The following is a 23,647-nucleotide window of genomic DNA, read 5'->3' on the forward strand; positions in this document are numbered from 1 at the left end:
CAACAGAACCAGAATGATCCCTCCCTCTTAAGGATATTAAAGTGTACACATCCTTGGCTATTTAGAGGGTAATTTATTCTCAACACAATGAATAAATGTTATTAATTATGAACCTAAACCAGAGTTAATATTAAATGATTCAAGCTTATATTTTTTACATGCAAATATTAATGAATTTTCTACGAAGAAACACTTTAAAAGAGGAATAAAAATTTGAACAATATTTACATGTACCTAATTACTGGCTAGTGATAGTAGGTACATATCTCTGGCTAGAACTGTTTTTTTTTTTTTTTTTTTTCGGAAAGTCTTTTTTTGGTTTTAATCTCATAGTAAAAATCTTTACAAGTTGATAGGCTATTTTGCTAGTCATGAAGCTCTTAACCGTAGATTCAATATTGGATTTGCCCAGAGAACCTCTCTCATCGTGCATGGTCACTACTGTCGAGACGAAATGATAGGATACAATGACCATATTATTTAAAAGCAAATCATTACTCAATGGCAAAGTAATCATCGCAAACAACCCTTCACAGTTAATTAGTTTTAGACTTTTTTTGTCATCTACAGTCAAATTCATTTTTACTGGGACTTGAACTGGCTCGGACACTGGGATTTTGTCTGAAGACCAGGACTGTCCTAGTCAAATCCTGTCCTGGCAAGCGTGTCTTGTTGACTGCTTTGCGGTATGGGTTTAGGAGAGATAAATAAAAGGTAAATTTGAAGAAAATATTAAATATTTAATGTAAACTATTGATTAAAAGGAGAAAAATCAGAATTCTTACATTTTTTTTTTTTTTTTTTGACAATGAATTCTGTGGATTTAATTGTTTAAATAAAAGTACTAATTTTCATGTCCACTCTTAAATTGTTACAAAGATTAGAATGAACAATACCAAAAGAAGAAAACTATCTTTCTATTCTAGCAGATGAAGCTACGGCTGCAGTTATTTGGTATATGAACTGAATTTCTAGTTCTGTGATGCTCTCTCTATCTACCACTGCATGAAATACATTCCAACAAATCAGTCATTGTATCTGTAACATTTTTATCAATTTATGCTGATTTTTGAAATGGGTCACTTTTTGTTTGTAAATAAGCTACAATGCTGACAAAACTTGGACACATTTCATTAATAAATTTTAAACCTTTTCTTCAATAACTAAGCCCTAACTAAAAAATGAATTAAATCAATACTTTAACAAAATATTTGTCAGGCTCCTTTTTAAAAATCCAACTGGTCACTGATAATTCAGTGATTTTTTTTTCTCAGAACAACTCATTTTTGTTTGTTGCCGTTCCATCTGAAATTCTTACTTTAATATTCAATTATCAAGCTCTTCTAAATTTTTGCATGGGTTTTAATCAGCAGTTTGCAGAGAGATCATAGCAATAATTCACAAGAAAAAGAACTCTCAAGCAGTTCTGCAAGGTTCTGTTTCAGGTACTCTGGATTAAATTTATTAACGATGTTAGTGAAAAACTTTTAGAGAACATTAATATTTTCACTGATAATTTTTTTTTTGCTGTTGATGAGCTTTTCTGATAGCTCTGAAGGCTGTTAACAGTAAAGAACAAGTGAAATGAATCAGAACAGCTAAGTGGGGCTTTTCATCTAATGTCAGATGCTTCGTTTCAGTAATAGCACTGAAACTGCAAATAAGTACTATGGTAATTTGCAATGCTTCGTTTCAGTAATAGCACTAAATCTGCAATTAAGAACTATGGTAATTTGCAATGCTTCGTTTCAGTAATAGCACTAAATCTGCAAATAAGTACTATGGTGATTTGCAATGCTTCGTTTCAGTAAAAGCACAAAATCTGCAAATAAGTACTATGGTAATTTGCAATGCTTCGTTTTAGTAATAGCACTAAAACTGCAAATAAGTACTATGGTAATTTGCAATGAGTGAATAAGAAGCAATGTCTCATTTAGGAATAGTAACAAGTGAGTGAGGCTCTGTTTTTGATACAGGGTTACTTTAAATTATCTTGTTTTCAATGCTCTGTTTTGTCGAACACATTAAGTGTATGATTGGATACGACTGATGCAACGAAATTGAACCAATAATGATCAAGTTTAAGTTGTGAACTCCAGTTGGCAACATCAGTGCAATCTCTTTACAAAGTGAAGGCAATGCAAGAAAACATTCAGCATCCATTTGAATTTTGACGTCTTGAATTCAAATTTTGTTTTTCGCTATCACGAATTGTGATAGGACTATACTTGTTGGGTTTGTAGTTTCTATGGAAATGGGCAAGGAAATTGCATTCGTCATATCATGACTGATGATTTTCTAGAATAGGTAATACGAGGCATGAGAAAAAAAGAAATAGTGATTAGGATGCAATGATAAAGCATGATTTTATGGCCAATATCCACCAGTGTATTTATTATAAAGATTATTTACAGCATGTAACGTTATGAACTTTTATTTCTTATCAATCTTAAATGATGTATTAGTAATTTAGAAAGTTTTAGTCAGATAAAAAGTTTTGCTTTTTAAGTTCATCTAGATAGGTTTTTTTCCCTGAAAGAATAATTTTACACCCCTCCGTCTCTTTTTTTATTCAAAAAAATGTAAGTCTGCTTGAGTTAAGCCCTGAAAAAATATGAATAGGATCAAACTGCAGACAATTTGTAAATATAAAGACAAAAATTTAGCTCTCTAAGTAAATATTAAAAGCAACCGTCACCACGTTAATCTGAAAAACCAGAGCAACATCAAATTTGATCAAGTGAGGATAATAAGCAATTGGTGATTGCTCAAAAAAAGTTTGGGCTTTGGAGTAAGTTATAAATATATCTATAATAACAGTGGATAATTAAATGAATGCAGATCCTTTGTGTTGCAGCAAGAAACACTAAATGCACAAACTAGCCAAAAATTGCAGACACGTGTTTTGAAGTTTTAAGGAACCTCTTTTTCCATGCAGAAAAGTGTGAGCTTAAAGTCATCTGACAAATCATCTGGCTGACTTTTGTCAGATGATTTTACATCCATAAGTTCACTTTTCTGCATTTATAAGAGACTATTGAATTGCCCGTCAAGATATGACTAGTGAAAATTGCTTCTACATTTGAACGCATTTGCTTGTTTGTTGATATTTTGATGTTTGAAATTATAACCCCAACTCCAGTGGATTATCCTACACTCCAGTTGGTAGCGTTCATTGTTGACCATTTTTTCGTTTCTTCATTCCCTGAAATGACGCAGTCTTACAGTAAAACAGTGAAGTTACCTGATCCAGTTCAGCCTTCTTATAAACAAAGCCTTTCCCTGCACTTCAATTATCAAATTATCATGCCGTGGTGTGAGTTTCATTGTTGATGACGTCAGCGTTACTCGATCATTGGCTATTATATATATATATGAGGATTCTTTCAGACCCTTAAACACATGCTAGCAATTTGCTGCTAATTTGTGCATTTATAAAATTGCTTTTTTTACTCGTTCTCACGCAGAGTGTTTTCAAAAGAAATCATCCTCAGGGGCAGTGTTGGATTCCTACATAGTATGAATTGACGTCTCCAAAAAGCGTCTGTTTGCTTAAACGCACAAAAATCGAGAACTACCCGGTCGATTTTGCTGAAATTTTCAGAGCATCTTTTTTCAGCACCGGAAGGATTTGCATACCGGTTCGAAAAAATCTGATAAATAATTCTTTTTATTCCAATATAGGAGTAATTTTCACATTAATTCCCGAATATTGGGGGTGAAAATTACTTGCATATATCAATATTATATATCGTTGGAAAGGGTAGAATTTTCCACGTTCTACGCAATTTATTTCAACGCTCTAACTTAATTATGGTGGGAGTTATTTGCGTTTTTAGCTCAATTTTTTTTAGGCTTAGCTAAAATTTAGGCACTACTTTCTTCATTAAATCTATCAATAAAAAGTGAAGGAATTTTCCAGTTTCCTTTTTAACCCCATTGGAAAAAGCGATATTTTTTATTCCAGATCCATCTCAACCTACGGTCGAAAAACTAAGCTTCTATCTCAAAAAGAAAAAAAGTTACAAGCTTTTTTAAATCAAGTTCAAAAAAACCTCATTTCCATTCAAATTGTTAACCATTTTCTTTCGCATTTTAATTCCTTAAACTTATTTTATTTTGTGTTTCCATGATTACGCTTTTTAAATCCGTCTTTCTCAATTTAATTTCTTAAAAGTATTTTAACATCTCTCATCATTGTTTGGGAGAGAAATTTTGCATGATATTTTTTTTTATTTATTTATTTAAGCCTGATTGTTGAATATACGTCACTTGACACAATTTTTATCTTCAAGGCGGACCGGGCAAAGCCGGGCAAGGCAGCTAGTTTACTTACAAAGCAAACAATGTATAGCTTAGGGATCCCACTTTGTTGGGGGTCAAACCTTCCAAATAATTACACAACTTGATCCAAAAAGTATGAAAAGTACTTTAAAAATATATTTCATTTTAAATGCTTGAAAATTTGGTGAAATGTAATAATTAAACCTTAAATTTTAATACTTCTAACAAATGCCATGGGGGGAGGGGGGATGTCAAAGTGTGACAAATTCATCACTTTGCTACACCCTGCATCAAAAATGTAAAAATCTTGAGTTTCTGTAGCATATTGCTAGAGACGTGATATCTTGCTATTTATTTGATCTTGAATTCAGCATTTTAGATGTTCTTTTGTTATTGCTTGATTTTTAGCTTACTTGTATTGCATACTGTCAATGTGTATTGCACGAGAAAAAAAAAAACATTTCTTCCATTCTTTTTTGTTTTCTGCACTACTTGTGATTTGAAAAGAAATGACAAATCTATAAAAAAAATTTTTAACTTAATATAGTTGTTTCTTACAAAGTTAGAACATGTTGCTATAACTATACAATCAAGTATGTCAAAAATGTTAGAGACTGGAAAAATGAAGTGCTTTAAATAATTTTAATTGTTCTAGAATCTTTAAAATATCTTAAAAACTTCTCGAAAAGTGCCTAAATTTTATTTCAAGTGCATAATTTTTCTTATAAAGAGCATAAAATATGAATTGTTCAAATAGCCAGGATTCTACTCTCTCACATTATCTGTCTTCTAAATCTCCATACCATTTCTTTTAAAGAATTTTATGCATTTTTTACTATCGATCTTTCAACAATTAATTTAATGCTGTGTTTGCCAGTGGGTTGGAGGGATGATCAAATTTTTAACTGAACAAAAAGCTGATGCGAGCGTTTGATGATGAGTTATGTTTTCATAACTCTCTCTCCCTATGTTAACGATTTGTTCAACCAAAAGCAATTTTTATTTTAATTGATCTCAATTTGCAAAAAAGTGTATAACTTTTAAAAAGTTTTTGCTAGGGTATTTTTCGCCTGATATTTTTGTCGTCTAAATTATCCCCTAATAAGTCTGAAAATGCAGAATTTTAAACCTTTTTCAAAATGTTTTCCGGGGGATGAAACTTATTTAAAGGGGGGTCTTTGCATCATTCTCCTAATGTGCCTCCCAATGCTAGGTCAATTCAAAAAACACAGCAAGAGCCTTTAAAAAAAAATTGGAAAAAAAAACATGGGTTTATGTATCAGCACAAAAACAGTTTGAAAAAACTTTAGAAGTAGCCTGTTCTTCAAACAAACAAACGGACCCCCATAAATGAAAATAGGGCTATATGTAGGGCTGAAAATAGGTTATGTCTAAATCTGAACCTGCTCAGGGGCTTGGGAACTACCTTTTGATACAGCTACAAGTACAAACATTAGTTCGAAAACTTATCAATGCTATAGTGATGACCATTAACAAATTGATGCAGTAAAATGTACAAAATTGACTCTATTACTGTTTGAACATGCATCATATTACCTTGAGAAGCACATCTATAGAGTGTGCGAAACAAACTTGGCAAGTTTACAGTTCTAGTCATTTATCAATCATATTGACACAGGGGTGCCCATCCCCCCCTAATTTTCCTCAATTCTTTCCCTTTTATATATTTTTAGCTCCTTTTCTTTATTTACTTTTTTTGAATATTTTTTAATTTTTAGTTCTCTTTTTTAATTTTATTTACTTTTTTAAATATATTTTTTATTTATTTATTTATAACTTTTTTTTTTTTTGAAAATTCTGTGCTAAACTAAATAAATAAATGAAATAAAACATAAACAGAATAAATAATAAAAAAAATTTAAACTAAAAATAAATTAATGAATAAATTAAATAAATTCAAATAAATACATTTAAAAAATTAATTTAAAAAAAAAATTTAAAAAATCCCCCCAAAAAATTTTAATGCCGCAACTTGCGCCATAATCCCTCTATATTGCGCCACCCCTATATTGACACATGTAATGTTTTTCAAATTATAGAGCTTTTAAAGCAAATCGATCATTTATGATTCCATATATCGTTTTCTTTAGCTTATACCAGGAGCCCTCAAAATTTTTCCATTTGCGGCATCCTTTAAAGTATTAGATTTTTTTTTCACGGCACTAAGTCTATCTCTATTATATATATATATATATATATATTATATATATATATATATATATTTGATACAGCGGATACTTTAGAGCACTTCTTGCCTCTCTCTGTGGCACCTACTTTGGGAACCCCTGGCTTCAACTAATTATTAAGACAAACCAGATCACAAATTCAAGTTTAAGGGATAGAAATTCTCTTATAAATTTAATGAATGTATTTTTTTAAATAATAAAATTAAAACATTTTAGGGAAATAATGTACTCAAAACAGAATATCAAAAAAAGAAAAGTCTTATGCCAAACAGATATACAAATACTGGATTTCAGTACAGGGCTTCAATCTTAATTATAATATAATCTGTGGTGAGATTAAACTGTACAGCATTTTACAGTAATAAAATCTTGTGCCAAACTAACTAACATAGTAATTTTCTAAACTTCACTCACAAAGCATTTTGTTAGCACAGGGATAATGAGCAAGAATGATTACTTTAGTTATTTTGTTACAAAAGGCATAATGAGTAGGTCAGTGAAAAAGGAAAAGTGATTAGTAAAGGAAGAAAGATTCGTGTAGTTTTATTAAGCAAGATTTTATTACAAGCAAAATGTTTACAGTGTAAAGTCTCATTGCACATTTACAAAAGTATTACATAGCAGTAATAAAATTTCAGTGTTATTTTACAATTTCTACAAAATGCCGCTGACACAGAAATGAATATTTCTGTCAAGCACCAATTCGGGAGAAACAATTCCCAGCTTTGAAAACAATGGATTGAAACAACATTTGAGATTCGTGATTGAATGAGCTTTAAATAGGAGATCCCTTTCAATGATGTCATAAATTAAGATCAAATTTCTAATAGAATGCAAAAATGTTCAACAAATATAATACTCTTATATCACATTGATAAAGAATTTGATGACAAATGCTTGCAGTTATCACACAATATAATCTATAAATGCAACTTAGTTAACAATTCTTAGCTAAAATTTCATTTCAGAACAGAAAGGCAAATGGTCTTCCTAAGGTAATTTGTATTCAATTATAGTAATGCTTTAACATTCATGAGGGTTAAGCTCGGGAGAAATATCAGTAACATCAAACCCACGAGTTTCAAGACTATATTAGATTCGTACAGAAAATGGGGATAAGATTCATTAACATTTCAATTAAAACATCAAAGATTTAAAAAACAAATCGAATTTTTTTTTATATGAATCGGGTGTGAGTAAATATTAAACAGGTAAGTAAACACAAATAAATGTTCAGAAATTAAGAATATTTAAAATTTTTTAAAACTTAATAGGTTTTCCCCCCCAAAAGAGCTGATGAATAGCTTAAAATTGTTTATTTAATTATTTATTTGAAATTGGGTTTTTAAAATTACTGGTTGTTGCAAGTGACTGCTACTTTACTGGGCAACTCAACTCATCTCAACCATTGAGGCAAGAATTTTTTCATGCACACATACTTTATGAATGTTTATTTTCGTTCAATCAAAACAAAAATTATTCTTACATAAACTGTTAACTTAATTGTAAATTCAAAACGAATGCCTCCTCAATGTCCTGTTTAAAATAAAAACTTTTTTCTACTTTATTAATTACTAATTGAATGTCGCTGTCCTTTTAAAATTTCCAAACTCTTACAGCACTCACTCATGAATGTTAAGTTTTATTTCACTTTTATGATTGTAAATAATTAAATGCTAGGTATATACAAAGGAATTACAGTACTTTAACAACATTTAAAATATATATATTCATTAAAGAGGATAAAATAGAATACAGAACCCAACACTTATAGAGCTCCATTGGTCAAAACAAAACAATATTTTTAGCAATTAATTCTTTCAAGTCTGCATTTTTATTTGTTAATTTTTTTAATGAAGGTTAGAAAAGCTAAAAATTACTATTCTATGCTACCTTTGATGAAAACTAAATGTTGTGCAGTTTAATGAAATTCGCTAGTAAAATGCTCAGTTATGTACACACTTTGGTATTAAAAAAATGCTCATCTTTTTCTACGAATACAAAAATATTTTTCATATAATACCCTCTTTGAAATAATGTCTAATAACTGAGTAGTGGTTTTTTATGTAGTTGAAAATTAGGAAATATTTTCCAAGCAATTTTACGAAAATATGCAATACTTGTATCTATTTTAAAACAAAATACATAATTTCAAAAAATTCAGTATAACATAAATATTTGGAATGAATGATAAGCTCTTGACTTTTAAATGGTTGGTAAAATGTTATATACAGTAAACAGAAAAACAGGGGATGGGGGGGGGGGGTAATCCTTTTTTTTTAGTTTTCTTTTTTACTTTGAATCTATTATTCACTTATAATATCAATTTATAGGCTCAATCAAATCTGATGATTTCACTATAACTTTATAGAAAACAATCCATTGAAAAGTCTAAGAAATAGCATCAAATTTTTTGACCTTTTTGAACAATGAACATTATAGTTGCATGCAAGAGTGATATGCATGATACCAAATTTGTGGTCACTAAACCATCTTAAGGATATTTATCACTACTGAATTTGGTAAACATAAAGAATATTTAGACGGAAATGCAATTTTTTTTCTTATTTGTTCTCTGAGTTTGTTCTCACACTTTTCAATATTTTCAATATATTTCCTGAAATGCTTATGAATTGATTTTTCTATACTTGTTTCAAAAATGTCATAATATTTTAATGATTCCCCTATAACTACAACTTTCTACACAGCTGCATAGAAATACATTTGATAGGTCATTCTGCTCAAAGATAATCTTCAAAAAATTGGACTTAAAGTAGAAAGCATTTACCTTTGTGAAAAAATTAAATGTTAGAAAAAAACATTATGGTGCATTAAAAGGGAAAAATATATAAATGCAGTTTTGTTCTTGACTTTTAATGGACTTAGAGTAATTTCAATTGATTCATTGCATCACAATACAGTGTAAAGTTTCCACAAATATTTTAGTCCACCTTCTTTTTTTCTTTTTTTTTTTTGTCAGTGTGAATAGTTAAGTTTGGTAGTTAATTTTTGTAAATGGAAAAACTACTAACTTTGAAACTTATTTAGATTACCATTACTTTAATAATAAAAATAAAGAGAAAATATTTTTCAATTACAAAAAAACTGAAATAAAGTTAACTAATAACTGAAACAGTTATAAGAACAACAAGAAGTTCTGCCGCAACTACAGAAGACTATTTTCCCAAGCATAAGTCATTCAACTTTTCCCAAAGGGAGAAGGTAAAAGGTATACAATGTTCAATAAATGAGAAATACGTATGTGCTTTAATAATAATGGAATAATAATGGTTAATGCTAATTATAAATACTTTTAAAGAAAAAACACATTTTACCCCAAAAATATTGTTACAAACAAAAATTGTCCACTAATTCTTTTCTCTCAAAGAAAATCGACAGCAAAAGAAAGTGCATAAACCCTACAACACAGCGTTAGATACTAAGGCAACTAAAACTTTTGGAATCTAATTCCTCACCCACCAGTGCCATAAAATAAGAAATACTGACAACAGACAACCCCAAAAGAGATTCATTTCTAAGAAAAAAACACAGCTGACAACGTCATAATAAAGTCTTTTGAGACTCATTGAGAAAGTTAGAGTGATTTTGACTTAAAGCTTCGTACTTATCCTCGAGCTCATGAAGGGATGTGCTCATGTTAACCACCTTTGCTTCCAGCTCAGTTACAAGGTCTGATTTCATTTTTAGAGCTTTTTCACATTCCTAAATTAAAAAGAGAGTATGCATATATGTTAATGAAACAAAAAGAATAAATAAATTAAAGGAAGGAACCAACGAACCTAACACATAAAAATACTTTTTGCATACTTAAATCAATAACATACATTAAAAATCTATGTAAATAAAATTATTTGAATGTGTATGTCTTACATAAGTCTACATCTTAGATTGGATTTTCAGTGAATTTGGGACAATGGTGCTTTGGTACTTATAGATTATCCATAGATTATCATAGAAACATTTCAAAACTTTAAAAACATTTCTGAAGTTCCTGTATTTTAAGATAATAAAATATAAACAAACTAACTTTTTTACACCTTTAAAACTCAAAAAAAAAAAACTGAGCTAAATGAAATTTATTTAAAATATGTATGACAATCACGTGGGTACTTTGCAGCATTTGAGGGGGGGGGGGGGGCACAATTGCTTTTGGGTAGACCTAAATGGTTTGCGCATACTAATATTTTATCATTCAGTACAACTTAGTTTTATTTTGTAAATTCAGACCCCCCCCCCCCAAAAAAAAAAAAAACTCAGATTGCCACAGAATGCAATGGAATATTTTCACCCTAGCGCATGATTGCAATATTAAAATTTAAACTGATATACAAGGTTAACTGAAACGATGGACCCTGATTTCAAAAAATCATAATTTCCAAACTACAGCATGGACTGACAGACTCTCTAACTTGTCCACAGTGCTCCCACTGTATCAACATGAGTGGTAACCACCTAAACTCCTGTCTCAGACTACATCACTTAGCAGTTTAAAATACTTCAAATGATTTTTATAGTTTCTGAGCTATATTGGTCTGCTTGTCAAATACTGTAGGCCTAGGTCTATAAAACATTAAGGACACTGTTTATCAACTACAGATGAAAAAAACACAAGAACCCCAAAGATTTGTGCATCATTACAAACTTTTGACAGAGTGACAAAGCAACATTGCGCAGCATTACAAACAATTGATAGAGCGATGGTACAAAATGTATAGAACAAACGGGATTACAGATATTGGACCTATACAATGAAACAAGAGGGTCACACATTAAACATTTGTAACATAAAAAAACTTAGTATATTTCTAGGACTAGGGGCGGCATTTCAGCATTTCATTTGGGGGGGTCGAGTTTCTTAAATATGAGTTATCTCAGTATGGTACAAAAAACACACTGGCTAACAAGAGATGGTCATAAAACGGGCCTAATATTAACAAAAAAAAAATGTTTAAAAACATTATAATTTATTATAAAATGAATCAAAATTTATGACAAAAATTTAATTCATTTTATATTAAACACCTTGATACTACACTTTTTACCTTTTAGTGAATTTTTAATGCATGATTTTCAGAATTCAGAAGAACAGGAAATCATGTACTAATCCATGAATGCCCAGGGCCTTGCTCTTTTGCCAGTACAGCTAAAGATTTAAAAAAAAATTTGACCCATTGTGCCTCGAAAACAATTCTCTAACCTCCTGAGACATAAAAATGATATTTTTTGACTATCTGAACCGGTTGGAATAGTTTTAAAAAAATAATTGAGGTAACAAAATTATGCACGAAAATACACTTTTCAAATCTTGCTTTTCTAAATCACCCAGACAACTTTAAAAATTGTGAGTAGCTTCATTTTTCATCATTGAATAATCTAGTCTCTATCTACAAAACAATGCTTCCTGTCTCATTGAAATATTTTATTTTTCGTTTTCAACATCCAATCCAGATAGTATCAAGCCACAATACAGATATATATTCATCATCAAATCTTGGGTAAATTTCATTAAAAACTAAATCTATTGTTTTATACAAGATATTAGATCAATGTTTGACTTTTCATCATCATGTGAATTTCTGTCACATATCCTAAATTATTATTATTTTTTTTTGGAAAGTTGCTTGGTTGAAATAAATATCCAAGTTAAAACCATTAACAGTTTCAATTGTAAACTGAACCTTGAATAGTCTAAAAATAAAGGTAACGGATTGAAGATGTTTTGATAGAGTAAAACTGTTCAAAAACTTTCCACAATTTACACAAATTAAATAAAATTTAAACGAAGCCATTCATAAAGGGCACCAGCTTTTTCACAGTTAAAAGAATCGTTTTGCAATAATTCTGCCTGGTGTCAAATTACTGCTTCGAAATTATCAAGAAATGCTTTATGGATTTACCAGTTTTAACTATTGAAGACCATATGGGCGTAACAACCAATGTAAAGTACCAAGCAATTTTCTTTTGAAAATCATGCATACCACTTGCTTGCACAGGCCTCTCATACTATAGATATCATCGTTCCAGTTTCTGGCCTGGATCTGCGTTCCTATGGATCCCTTAGTGACGGAAGGGGAGTGGGGTTTGTCCTTAAAGGGTCCAACCATCCAAGAAATTGAAAAAAAGGGGGGAGGGAACTAGCACTCAGGCTTACTAATGTTGCAAACATACACTGCTGGCCTCTGCGGAGAAGCCCTATGGATTTTGTTGCAGGGGGCCCAAAATTCATAGATCCTGGCCAGATCGTTACAATGGACACACAAAATGAAGTAGTTAGCCTTTTTCGGAAAATTACTTCTTTAGTTAAAGCTCACCATCATTCTCCGTGAGCGCCGTTGTGAAAAGACCAGAAAATGCTTCATGAATTCCTAAGTCATCTTTTAAGTAACGGAAAACACTTGCTTGTGCCTGGAAATGTGTCGAGTTTCATCAAATTTTACTGAGAACAAGAGAGATTTTTTTTTAAAAGAACATTGATTTGCGATTTCCAAAAACTGAATTTACCCATTTTTTCTCATTCTGCTCAAAAAATTTCGGGGTGCGACTACCCCCCCCTCCCGCCATTTGCTGCCCCTGTCTAGGACGGTGATTTCAAAGTTTACACAGGCACAGGGGACAAAAAGTACATTGTTGCCTCAAGGCAATAGCAGGATATCTTCCTGTTATTCCTAGGATAAGATATCTCGCTGTTACTCTGAGGCAAAGATAAGCTCTGCATTTTATAGGAAAAAATGCCAAACCATATGCAAAATGCATCATTAAAGTATGTTTTTAAAATCCAGGGGGTCAATGTTCCAGGGGATTCAGGGGTTCTCTTTGAGGTTCAGGAAACTTTTTTGCAAAAATAAGGAAAAGGGGGTACACACATGTGAACATTTTTTTTCTCTTCTTAATTTCTCAAAAAATATTATCAATCTTTCAAACAAAATGCTTCCCCATGATTGAATAGTCTTTTCTTTGTGCCCTGGAATTTTTTCATATTTTTCAAAGAAATATTCTTTTACTTTTTTTTAAAAAATGTCTTCATTTGTTCACATGTGCCCCTATTAGTCCAGGATCTGAAGGGGGTTGAGCATACGTGGAAAGGCTGACGCAATATTATTTCTGATTATTGTTACAGGCACGATGGTGATTATGAAACCACATGTCGTCGCCCCCCTGGGTGGTCGACAACCCCGGGGGAGGGGGGAAAGCAGTGAGGGAACCGTTTTCTAAAACACTCATAACTCGCGAACTATTTGAGATAAAACACTGAAAAAAGTGGCAATCGACGCAACAGAACAAGTGCTTCATAAAAGCTAAATATAATTATATACCTATCTTTGTTGGTTTCCTGAGTAAAATTCCATTTTTCGCAAACAAGCAAAATTTTTGAATAAAATGCGCAAAACAAACTTTTTGACCAAAATAAATTCCGAATCAAAATTGTTTGATTTTTTTTTCAAATTATGTCCAAAATATCATTATTCAGTTTGTTAAAATCATTTAAGTACTGTTAACGCGTTGAAAAACAAAATGACAGTAGCAAGCTTGAACACAATTTGCATTATAGTTCAGGATCTGAAGGGGTATTTTAAACATGCATGGAAGACTTGAAACAAGACTATTTCTGATTAATGTCACAGGCACTATAGTGAATATGAAACCACTTGTCTTCGCCCCCCTGGATGGTCGAAAACCCCGGGGGAGGGGGGAAAGCAGTGTGGGGAGCCGTTTGCTAAAACACTCATAACTCGCGAACTATTTGAAATAAAACACTGGAAAAAGTGGCAAAAGATGCAACAGAACAAAGGCTTGAAAAACCTAAATATGTTTATGGTCTTATCTTTGTTGGTTTTTAATTAAAATTCCTTTTTTAGCAGCCATGCAAAAATTTTGAAGAAAATACAAAAAGCTTTTTTGTCGAAGATAAGTTCTTTTTTAAAATTATTTAACCGTTTAGGGAATCAATAAAACCTGAAATTTCATTATTCAGTTTGTTTAAAACTACTTAATTATTACCAACGTGAGCGTTAAAAAGCGAAATAGAAAATGCAAGCACTTGCCTAAGTTAGCGCATTGAACAAAACGGCAGTATGCTAAGGAGAAATAAATAGCCTTATTATCCTTATGACAAACTATTCATTCTTCAGTTTACAAACTTATTCTAATTGCAAAGTATTTAACTATGGCTTTAATTTTGTTATATACTGCTTTAAATTTGAGAGGAACTAGGGAACCAGGCCCAGAGTAGTTTCAATTCAAATATAATTTTAATTTATTTCTATTAATTTGTGTTTTCAATTTGCACAAAAGAATATTGCGGGTATTGCTGGTACTGTTTTGCGGATATTGCTTTTTATAATTTACTCAACAAAGAACAATGAAACAAGAAATAATATGTACTAAATCAATATAAAAAATGAGAAGCTTGAGCTTTTATGAAAATGAATATAAATATAAAATTATACACTAGAGTTCTAAGAAAACTAATTAAATAAAATTATTAAAATAATGTGCATTAAAAAATAATTGTAGAATATCAATATGCATACATAAAGCATTAATATATCAGAAATTCTGAAAGCTGGATCATACTCTTTTTTGTTGACTTGTAATTGTTCTATTGAATCGTTCTCTTCCGAATATTTTGTAGTTTATGGATTTTTGCTTTAGCCTTAAAAGCACAGTATTTACAGCAAGATGAATTATTAATAAAACAATTACAAGATTATTTACAGCTTTTGCCTGCACAGAGTGGAATTAAACTATCTGGTAACACTGGCTGCATCATAAGGTGTGGGGCTTTATTGATTTATTTTCATTCAAGTGAAACCCAAACTTGGTTACATCTAAAGGCACTGCTAAGGTACAAGGGAATTGATTCAATAGTACAGTATTGAGCAATACTTCTTAGCACATGTTGGAAAGAATTGCAGGAGCATGGTAAAGAGCTGATATTATATTTATTTCTGATGGAAATGACAAGAAATTATTGTAATGTACTTTCCGGAACTTCTGGTTTTCAAGTTATGAAAACGACAGTGAGATGTACCGATCGTGTTTAAGGTCCTTTCAACTTTTCAACGCTTTGATAATATTTAAGTAATTTTACACAAACTGGATAATGATATTTCAGATTTTATTGGTTCCTTAAACAGTTAAATAATTTTAATAGTTTGAAAAAAAAAATGCGTATTTTATTCAAATTTTTTGCTTGTTTGCGAAAAATAGAATTTTATTCAGAAATTAACAAAGATATGATTATAGTCATATATAGCTTCTATAAAGCCCTTGTTTTGTTGCGTCGATTGCCACTTTTTTCAGTGTTTTATCTCAAATAGTTCGCGAGTTATGAGTGTTTTAGAAAACGGCTCCCCCCACTGCCTTCCCCCCTCCCCCGGGGTTGTCGACCATCCAGGAGGACGAAGACATGTGGTTTCATAATCACTATAGTGCCTGTGACATTAATCAGAAATAATTTTGCGTCAGGTCTTCAATGCATGCTCAAAACACCCCTTCAGATCCTGAACTGTACTGCAAATCGTGTTCGAGCTTGTTACTGTCATTTTGTTTTTCAACGGGTTAACAGTACTTAAATAGTTTTAACAAACTGAATAATGATATTTAGGACTTTTTTTAAAAAATAAATCAAACAATTTTGATTTGTAATTTATTTTGGTCAAAAAAAGTTTTTTTTTTTTTTTGCGCATTTTATTCAAAAATTTTGCTTGTTTGCGAAAAATGGAATTTTACTCAGAAACCAACAACGATAGGTCCATAATCATATTTAGCTTTTATGAAGCCCTTGTTTTGTTGCGTCGATATCCACTTTTTTCAGTGTTTTATCTCAAATAGTTCGCGAGTTATGAGTGTTTTAGCAAACGACTCCCCCCACTGCTTTCCCCCCTCCCCCGGGGTTGTCGACCACCCAGGGGGGCGACGACATGTGGTTTCATAATCACCATCGTGCCTGTAACAATAATCAGAAATAATATTGCGTCAGCCTTTCCATGCATGCTCAACCCCCTTCAGATCCTGGACTAATAGGGGCACATGTGAACAAATGAAGACATTTTTTAAAAAAAGTAAAAGAATATTTCTTTGAAAAATATGAAAAAATTCCAGGGCACAAAGAAAAGACTATTCATATATGGGTCATTCTTCAAAAAGTGTTCAAACTTTTCCGTCACACGCCTTTTACAGTAAAAACTTTAAGGAACAATTCATTTAACAATGATTTTTAATTTCATCAAAAACATATCTATTTAAACCTGTCACCAATTTTTAAACAATAATTTTTATTTTAGTATATTTTTGGTTCACAACATGTGAATTCTCACCTCTGTGGCATGTCACACCCTTGTGTGGCTGTTGCTTAATAACTTGTTTAATTAAAAGTATATACTTATTTACTGATTATTCTTTTCACAAGCGTCTCAAATATTAATTGTTTAAGTACATTTAATTTTTCAATATTGTGTTTCAGTTCATTTTAGTAGGACAAGAAGTCATGTCACCCAATAAATTCTCACCTTTGTTACCTAAACACAAAATGCCATTCCTCGTTAATACGTGGCAGTAATGACATCATTTTTCATTTTCCAAGATACAAGGGAGTCCCCTTGTTTATTTTCAGCCATAGTTGAAGTTGTGAGATTTTTCTCGAAAAACAAAAAGATAGATTTTGCTTCAAAAGCTTATGGTTATTCTGACTTCTCACCTCTTAAAGGAGGGAACATGTGAACAAGCCTGGGGCACATATGAACACAATTGAAAAACGAGGGACGAGCATCATATTTCACAAAAGAACTCTTTAATATCAAACATATGCTTGCATACCAAATACAACATTGAAGGGTTTGTAGCCTATACTACGTCAGTTTAAACAGTACAGTAACTGTCAATTAGAAAATATTTTTTTCCAAACTGTTTATCCCTGCTCACTGTCAAATTTTAAAGTTACGTAGCATGATCAATAATTACTGGATTCACAAGACAAAAACTTATAAGACTAAATAATACAAAGAATATTTCAGCATGTAAAGTGCATTCTTGATGTGGGTATAAGCTTTATACATATACGATGATGAATTTTAAACTATTAATTTGAAATTATTTTAAACTTAAGTTTTTAGATAAAGGAAAATATATCTTTTTTTCCCTTGTAAATATTGTGTAACACTAAATTGTTGGCCAACCATTTAGTAACAAAAGACTTTAAACATTAAAAAGTAATTAATTAATTAATTAATGATACTGTATAGTAACACTTAACAATTAATTTGCCAACTGATTGTAGGAAAATAATAATTATAAATCTTTGCACCCTTTATAACACTTATAATAAACCTACACTGATATTTATATCAGGGAGAGGGTATGGGAAGTGTTCACATGTGCCCGAACATGTTGTGTTCACAAGTGCTCCATCATCTACCTTAGAACTAATTTTCGAAAATACAAAATTCTTAATTCAGTTAAAAAATTTAAACACTCAAATATGTAATTTAATGTACATATAATGGTTTGAAATAATTAAGTTTAGCTTATTAATTAGTTTAAAATATGTTTTCACATGAAGAAGACCATAATAAAATTACATCAGCATCTGCTAAAACAAAGAAGTTGTCACCACAGGAGCATAAACTGACTCATAGCTGTAGAAGTTTGGTCAAGAAGTAGGACTGGTACTGCCATTACTTGAGAATGTTCAAGGTTTTTTGCTTGATTTTATCCTAGTAAAACATATCATGTTCACATATGCCCCATGCTCACATGTGCCCCCTTTTCCCCTACTTGTTTTCCAGGGGAACTGGTGTAAGCCCTTGCAATCCCAAAATGTTACCCAGAAGTAATCAGTGATGTTTCAGTTTTTTTTACAGTGTATAGTGAATGTATGCAAATTAATGTATACAAGCACAGCTTATAAATTACATATAACACTAAGAATTCACCTGCAACTTATTGTAAAGTTGAAGATTGATGGCCTTGATATCCTCCAACTGACGCCTCATGGAGAGAATGGTATCCTGCTTCTCGTGGATATCTTTCTCCAGAAGTTTCATGGCGACCTCCGCTTCGTCCCTCAAGGTCCTCTGCAATTCACACTCAACCTCCAACTCCTGCAGAGAAGTTAGCATTGGATCATTCCACGTAAAACCCACCTGAAAATAGGTCAATCTTTACCCCATGCTAAGAGCCGAGGTTCTTAATTATATCTGTATCCACTTTGAGTCGAATTCCAGTTTTCGTTTTTTTCTTCTCTCAAAAAATCCAGCAGGATTAAAATAATGCATAGGAAAGAATAATTTCTGCTTCCAACTTTTAAAGGTAGTTTGGGTCATGGATGGACGTACGACTTCAGATTAAGCTTTCAAATTTAATTTATTTATATTTGTACCCCCAAGAATAAACTCTTAGGACTATCTGAAATTGATTACTGTTTGACCACGGATTGTATGTAATTTGACAATGTGCCAAATAAAGACGATTCCATCTGAATGAATCTAGTAGGGGAAAAGGGAAAATAACGATGGGATTTTAATGCACACGTTTTATTATGTCACCAGTGCCTTATTCATTTATTGCATACTCAAAAATAAAATAAGGGGAAACAAAAATAGTTACCATGGAAACAACAAAAATAAAATAAAATATTTTCATTTCTTTCAGGAACGTAAAGCAAAATGGTAAGCTCAAAACTTTGTTGCGAATAAATAAATCAATTTTTGCCGTGAGAATATAGATCGAATATACTTTAGATTTAAAAATGTTGCTGTGAGCAAATTTGCATTTTTACAAAACTAAGATTAAATAATAGAGAGGCAAAAGTGCACTTCTGTAACAAACCAACTAATTTTCTGAATAAACCAACTAACACCCCTATAAACTAATAGATACGTCCATTTCCGCCTATAAACCGGATGTTATCCTTTCTATGTAATTGATGGTCAGACAGTATTTCAGGATGCTGATTGAAACAATTTTTACTGCTTTTTACAATGTAAACAAAATAGAATTGTTACAGCTTATTTTTCACAAAAAGTTTTGAGCATTCCAGCTGCATTAAATTATACTAAATTTTCCATATTCTGACATTCCTACTTTTTTACATTTAAACTGCTTAATAGAGTTCAAGATATTTTACTACCATTATCTTTCAAGTGCAACTAAAAATAATGTACTTTAATATAGCATGCATAATGCATACCTTAAAATGCAATTAAAGTATACATTTTCCTTTATGAACTTACACATTTTAAAGCACATGTTTCAATCACTGTCACAGATACAATCAACTTTCCATTATCTACATACCAACTACTTGCAAATTTCCATTAGTTGTCACATATTTGTTTACAAGCAGTGAACTAGGGGTTAAATTAGTCATCATTAAAACCATTGTTTTGCTTTTCTTTTCTTTTATTCATTTATTTATGTTATTTATTTTTTAATATGTGATAAGATGTAAAACTCAAACACAATTGACAAAACGTTCTTAGGGTAATTTATATCTAAAATAAAAAATATTAAAAATACATTTGAAGCTTTAAAGAATTATTACTAATTAAACACGTAAATATAAAATTAAAACGTTTTTTTATTGAAATATAAAAAAAAATTGGAAAAAATTATTTTAAAGAATAATTGGTTCTAATAAGTAAGTCCATGTTTATTGTGAAAATAGGATCATTACAAAATGCAAACATGATTATCTATAATCTACAAAGCATAATATTTCGCTAAATGCTTAGATTTAAGAATTATAAATTAGAGGAAGTGACTATGACAATGTTTCTCAAATCACCTGTACAGACCAATCGTCAGTAATTTTAAACTGTTCTTTCTTCATTGAAGAAAAAAAAATCATAAAATATTTTTATGTCTATTTCATGATTAATTTTCACAAGCTTCTGAGATTTTAATCAAAAGTTTGTTTACTTATGAATAATAATCATGATAATCACCAACCTTTACATTTAAGTTTAATTTTCGTAAATCATACTGAAACTTTTGCAACTAAATTGTTTAACAGCTCTAGAAAACTTTTTAAAAATGTCTCTAAAGAAAAAAAAACATTGCTAGTTTGCAAATTTTTACCAGATTGTGGACAAAATGAGGCAAATAATAATGATAATATTCAGGACTAAATATAACCCATTGAATTCACCAACATCTTTTAGAAAGAAAGGGAGATAAAACAACCCGAAAATTTTAAACAGGAGATAAATATTCTTGCGGTAAAGTTTTTCTCTGAATAAAGGTAATAAAGGTACAGCCTTTATTTTTAAACACAACATACCTGTCTCTTAGAAATCTCCTGCTGCAATTGATTTTTAATATCTATATACATGGTATCAAGACCTACTTGATTAGTTTGGTATGTTTCCCTTTCACAATTCATATCTGCTTTCACTTCCTAAAGAAAAGAAAAAAAAAGGATTACATCTCTGACTTACTATTAGTTGGAATATATATTACATTGAGGATTTGAAATGTTATTTTAAACCATTGAACTGTTACTTCTTGTAAAAGGTCTTTTACAAGTGCAATGGACACTGGAAGAAGTATTAGTGTCGCCAACAGTCGGACGTCGTTTGGCATAATATCATAATTGCAAGTAGGAAAAGCTTCCGCAGTAGTTTTAGAAAAAGTTGTCTGCTCAAGATTTGGCAACCTTCCTACCCACAATTTTAATTCCAAATTAAGATTTCCTTTGGAGTAAACAAGATATGCAGGATGAAACTGTGGAAGAGACTCAAAAACTTCTCAACTTGTTGAAAAATGCAAGGGCATCTAAATTGCAGATTACTCAAAATTTTCCAACATGCTGCAGAAAATATCCACCATTTTTCAGAATTTCTTTCATTTCACTGTAGATATGCTGCTCAGAGAGAGGAGAGTTTCTCCAAACATTTGCACAAGCTTTCTTTAAATGATTTAATTTAGCACTTGCACCCATTTGCTTTAAAGTGCTTCCATTGTTAAAAATCATTTTCTTATGTTATGTATACTTTAAAAATTAAAAAAAAAATGTTTCAATGGTGTAAGTAACAAATAAAAGAAAGATATTTCTTTGTTGGAAAGGGTTCAAAGAAGAGCTACCAGACTAGTAAGGGAACTTTCAGACTTTGATCATGATACCAGACTTAAAAGGCTTAATATGTATAGCCTGGATTAGAGGAGAGTCAGAGCAGACATGATTCAGTTGTTTAAGTTTATCAAAATGAACGATGTGAATGTTTGGATTTTGACGTGGAGAGCAGGACGAGGGGTCATTGTTTTAAGCTATACAAATTGCAGGCTAATTTGAGAATTAGGAAAAATTATTACTTAAGTAGGGTTGTGGGCACTTGGAATAGCTTGTCCGAAGAGGCTGTAATGAGCAAGGGGGTGGATAGCTTTAAGAGGGCCATTGATCTTCATTGGGGACTAATAAACTGACTAGGACCAGCCCAGTAGGACCCAGAGCCTGTTGCTGGTCGTCACATTTGTATCTGTATATAGGTAACAAATAATGCTGTTTCTAATGGGGCTGTAGATTTGCTCATCGCCATTAGCTGGTCCAGTGCATTCCTCAGGAAATTTCATGCGACACAACTATGGCGGGTGCCATAACCCTTAAAGAATTTTCATATGCCCTTTTCACACCATATGAAGGCCCCTGCGCTTTTATTATGAAAATTGCACAAGGAAATTAATTTAAGCAAGAGCATTTTTGAGCCCAAGTATCACCACGTGCTTGGTAGCTTAAATATGCAAACTAATGTCTCTCGCATTTCCATATAATAATCACTTTTTCTCCTTAACATTTTATTTTCTTTTTCTCTATCATTTCAAACAATGATTGGCTTTTAAAGCCCAAAAGTGGTCCTTGAAAGCACTTTTTGCTATTTTTATTTATACAATCACACAGTAATAATATTAACAATTCATAAAATAATAAAAAGTAAAGAAGTAATAAAAAAAATACCTCAATCTTTTTTTTATTTTCTAGTGTTAATTGATCACACAGTTTTCTTAGTTGAGCATTATCATCTTGAAGGGTTATGATTTGATTCTTTGATATGGCTAGATCTTCTTTCATTAGGGCATTGGTTGTTTGTAATTGTTCAACTTTTTGCTGGAGATTTGTCACAGTTGCACTGAAAAAGTAATGAAATTATGTACTGTAATAATGCATATCACTTTGAATACAAAGAAAAACTTTTAAAATACCTCTTGCTAATAAATGCACTATCAAAACAGTAAAACCAGATGAAAAGTGATATTCAGAACCAAACTTTAAAAAAAAAATGTCACCAGAGGTTAGTCTTCCATCAATTGCCAGGTTCTATTATGACTTTTAAAATTATTTTATAAAAAAAAAAAATCCAGTAAATTCTGATGTCATACATTTTTTTTTATAAATTATTCAGAGAAAAATTATCCCAGCATAACATAGATAAAATAAATTTATTTAAGAGTTGACGCATACTACATTTAGAAAAATAATTAAAAACACTAATCAAGTCTCAGATAGTGTTTCCATTATGAATGTGTATTTCAATAAATCCTGTTCAATGTCTGATTTAGGATTATTTATGGCAAACAGATAATCTTCACAAGTTTTTTAAGAATATGATGCAACAAGTTACTAAGCCATAAAGTTATCAGAATATCCTACCGGAAAAGTATCCAAATATCACATGACACTGGTCACAAGCAAATGACATAAAACAACACTGATCAGAGGCAAAAAGTTGTATTTAATTCAGAATGTTAAAAACAAACATTGAACTGACTAATAACTACAATTACTGCTTCACTAACTGCTTTTTCATTGAATAAAACTTTATATCAGATGTTATAAAAAAGGATATTTAGGCAATTTTTCTTCTTTTTAGAAAATGCTGAACTGTACACAGATTCTTTTTTCATAAAATCAGTAAAACATTTTTCTTCAATGTAATTCGATGTTTTTTTGTGCATCTGATACAGACTGCCAACAACACATTATGAATGCACACAGAGATGAAATAAGTTCTACTCACTTTAAATGCCTATTTAGTTCTTCAATATAATTTTTTTGATCTAAAACAGCAGTCAGATTATTGGCATCCACCCTATTGTAAAAAGAAAAAAAGACAATATTAAAATTTGTGCTACTTTATCAT

General features: G+C 31.1%; 1 protein-coding gene across 1 annotated transcript in view; it reads right to left on the minus strand.

Annotated features, from left to right (window-relative positions):
• LOC129219860 (RUN and FYVE domain-containing protein 2-like) overlaps window positions 1-23,647 on the minus strand; it is a 97,139-nt gene that overhangs the window by 13,439 nt on the left and 60,053 nt on the right. Inside the window, exons 7-11 of the mRNA XM_054854172.1 lie at window positions 23,525-23,596; window positions 22,465-22,636; window positions 20,794-20,910; window positions 18,446-18,613; window positions 10,117-10,214 (exon numbers count right to left, since the gene is read on the minus strand). Of these exons, the coding sequence (XP_054710147.1) occupies window positions 10,117-10,214; window positions 18,446-18,613; window positions 20,794-20,910; window positions 22,465-22,636; window positions 23,525-23,596 (627 nt within the window). The remainder of the gene's footprint in view (window positions 1-10,116; window positions 10,215-18,445; window positions 18,614-20,793; window positions 20,911-22,464; window positions 22,637-23,524; window positions 23,597-23,647) is intronic.

Source organism: Uloborus diversus, chromosome 4 (assembly GCF_026930045.1).
Source record: "Uloborus diversus isolate 005 chromosome 4, Udiv.v.3.1, whole genome shotgun sequence".
Lineage (NCBI taxonomy): Eukaryota > Metazoa > Arthropoda > Arachnida > Araneae > Uloboridae > Uloborus > Uloborus diversus.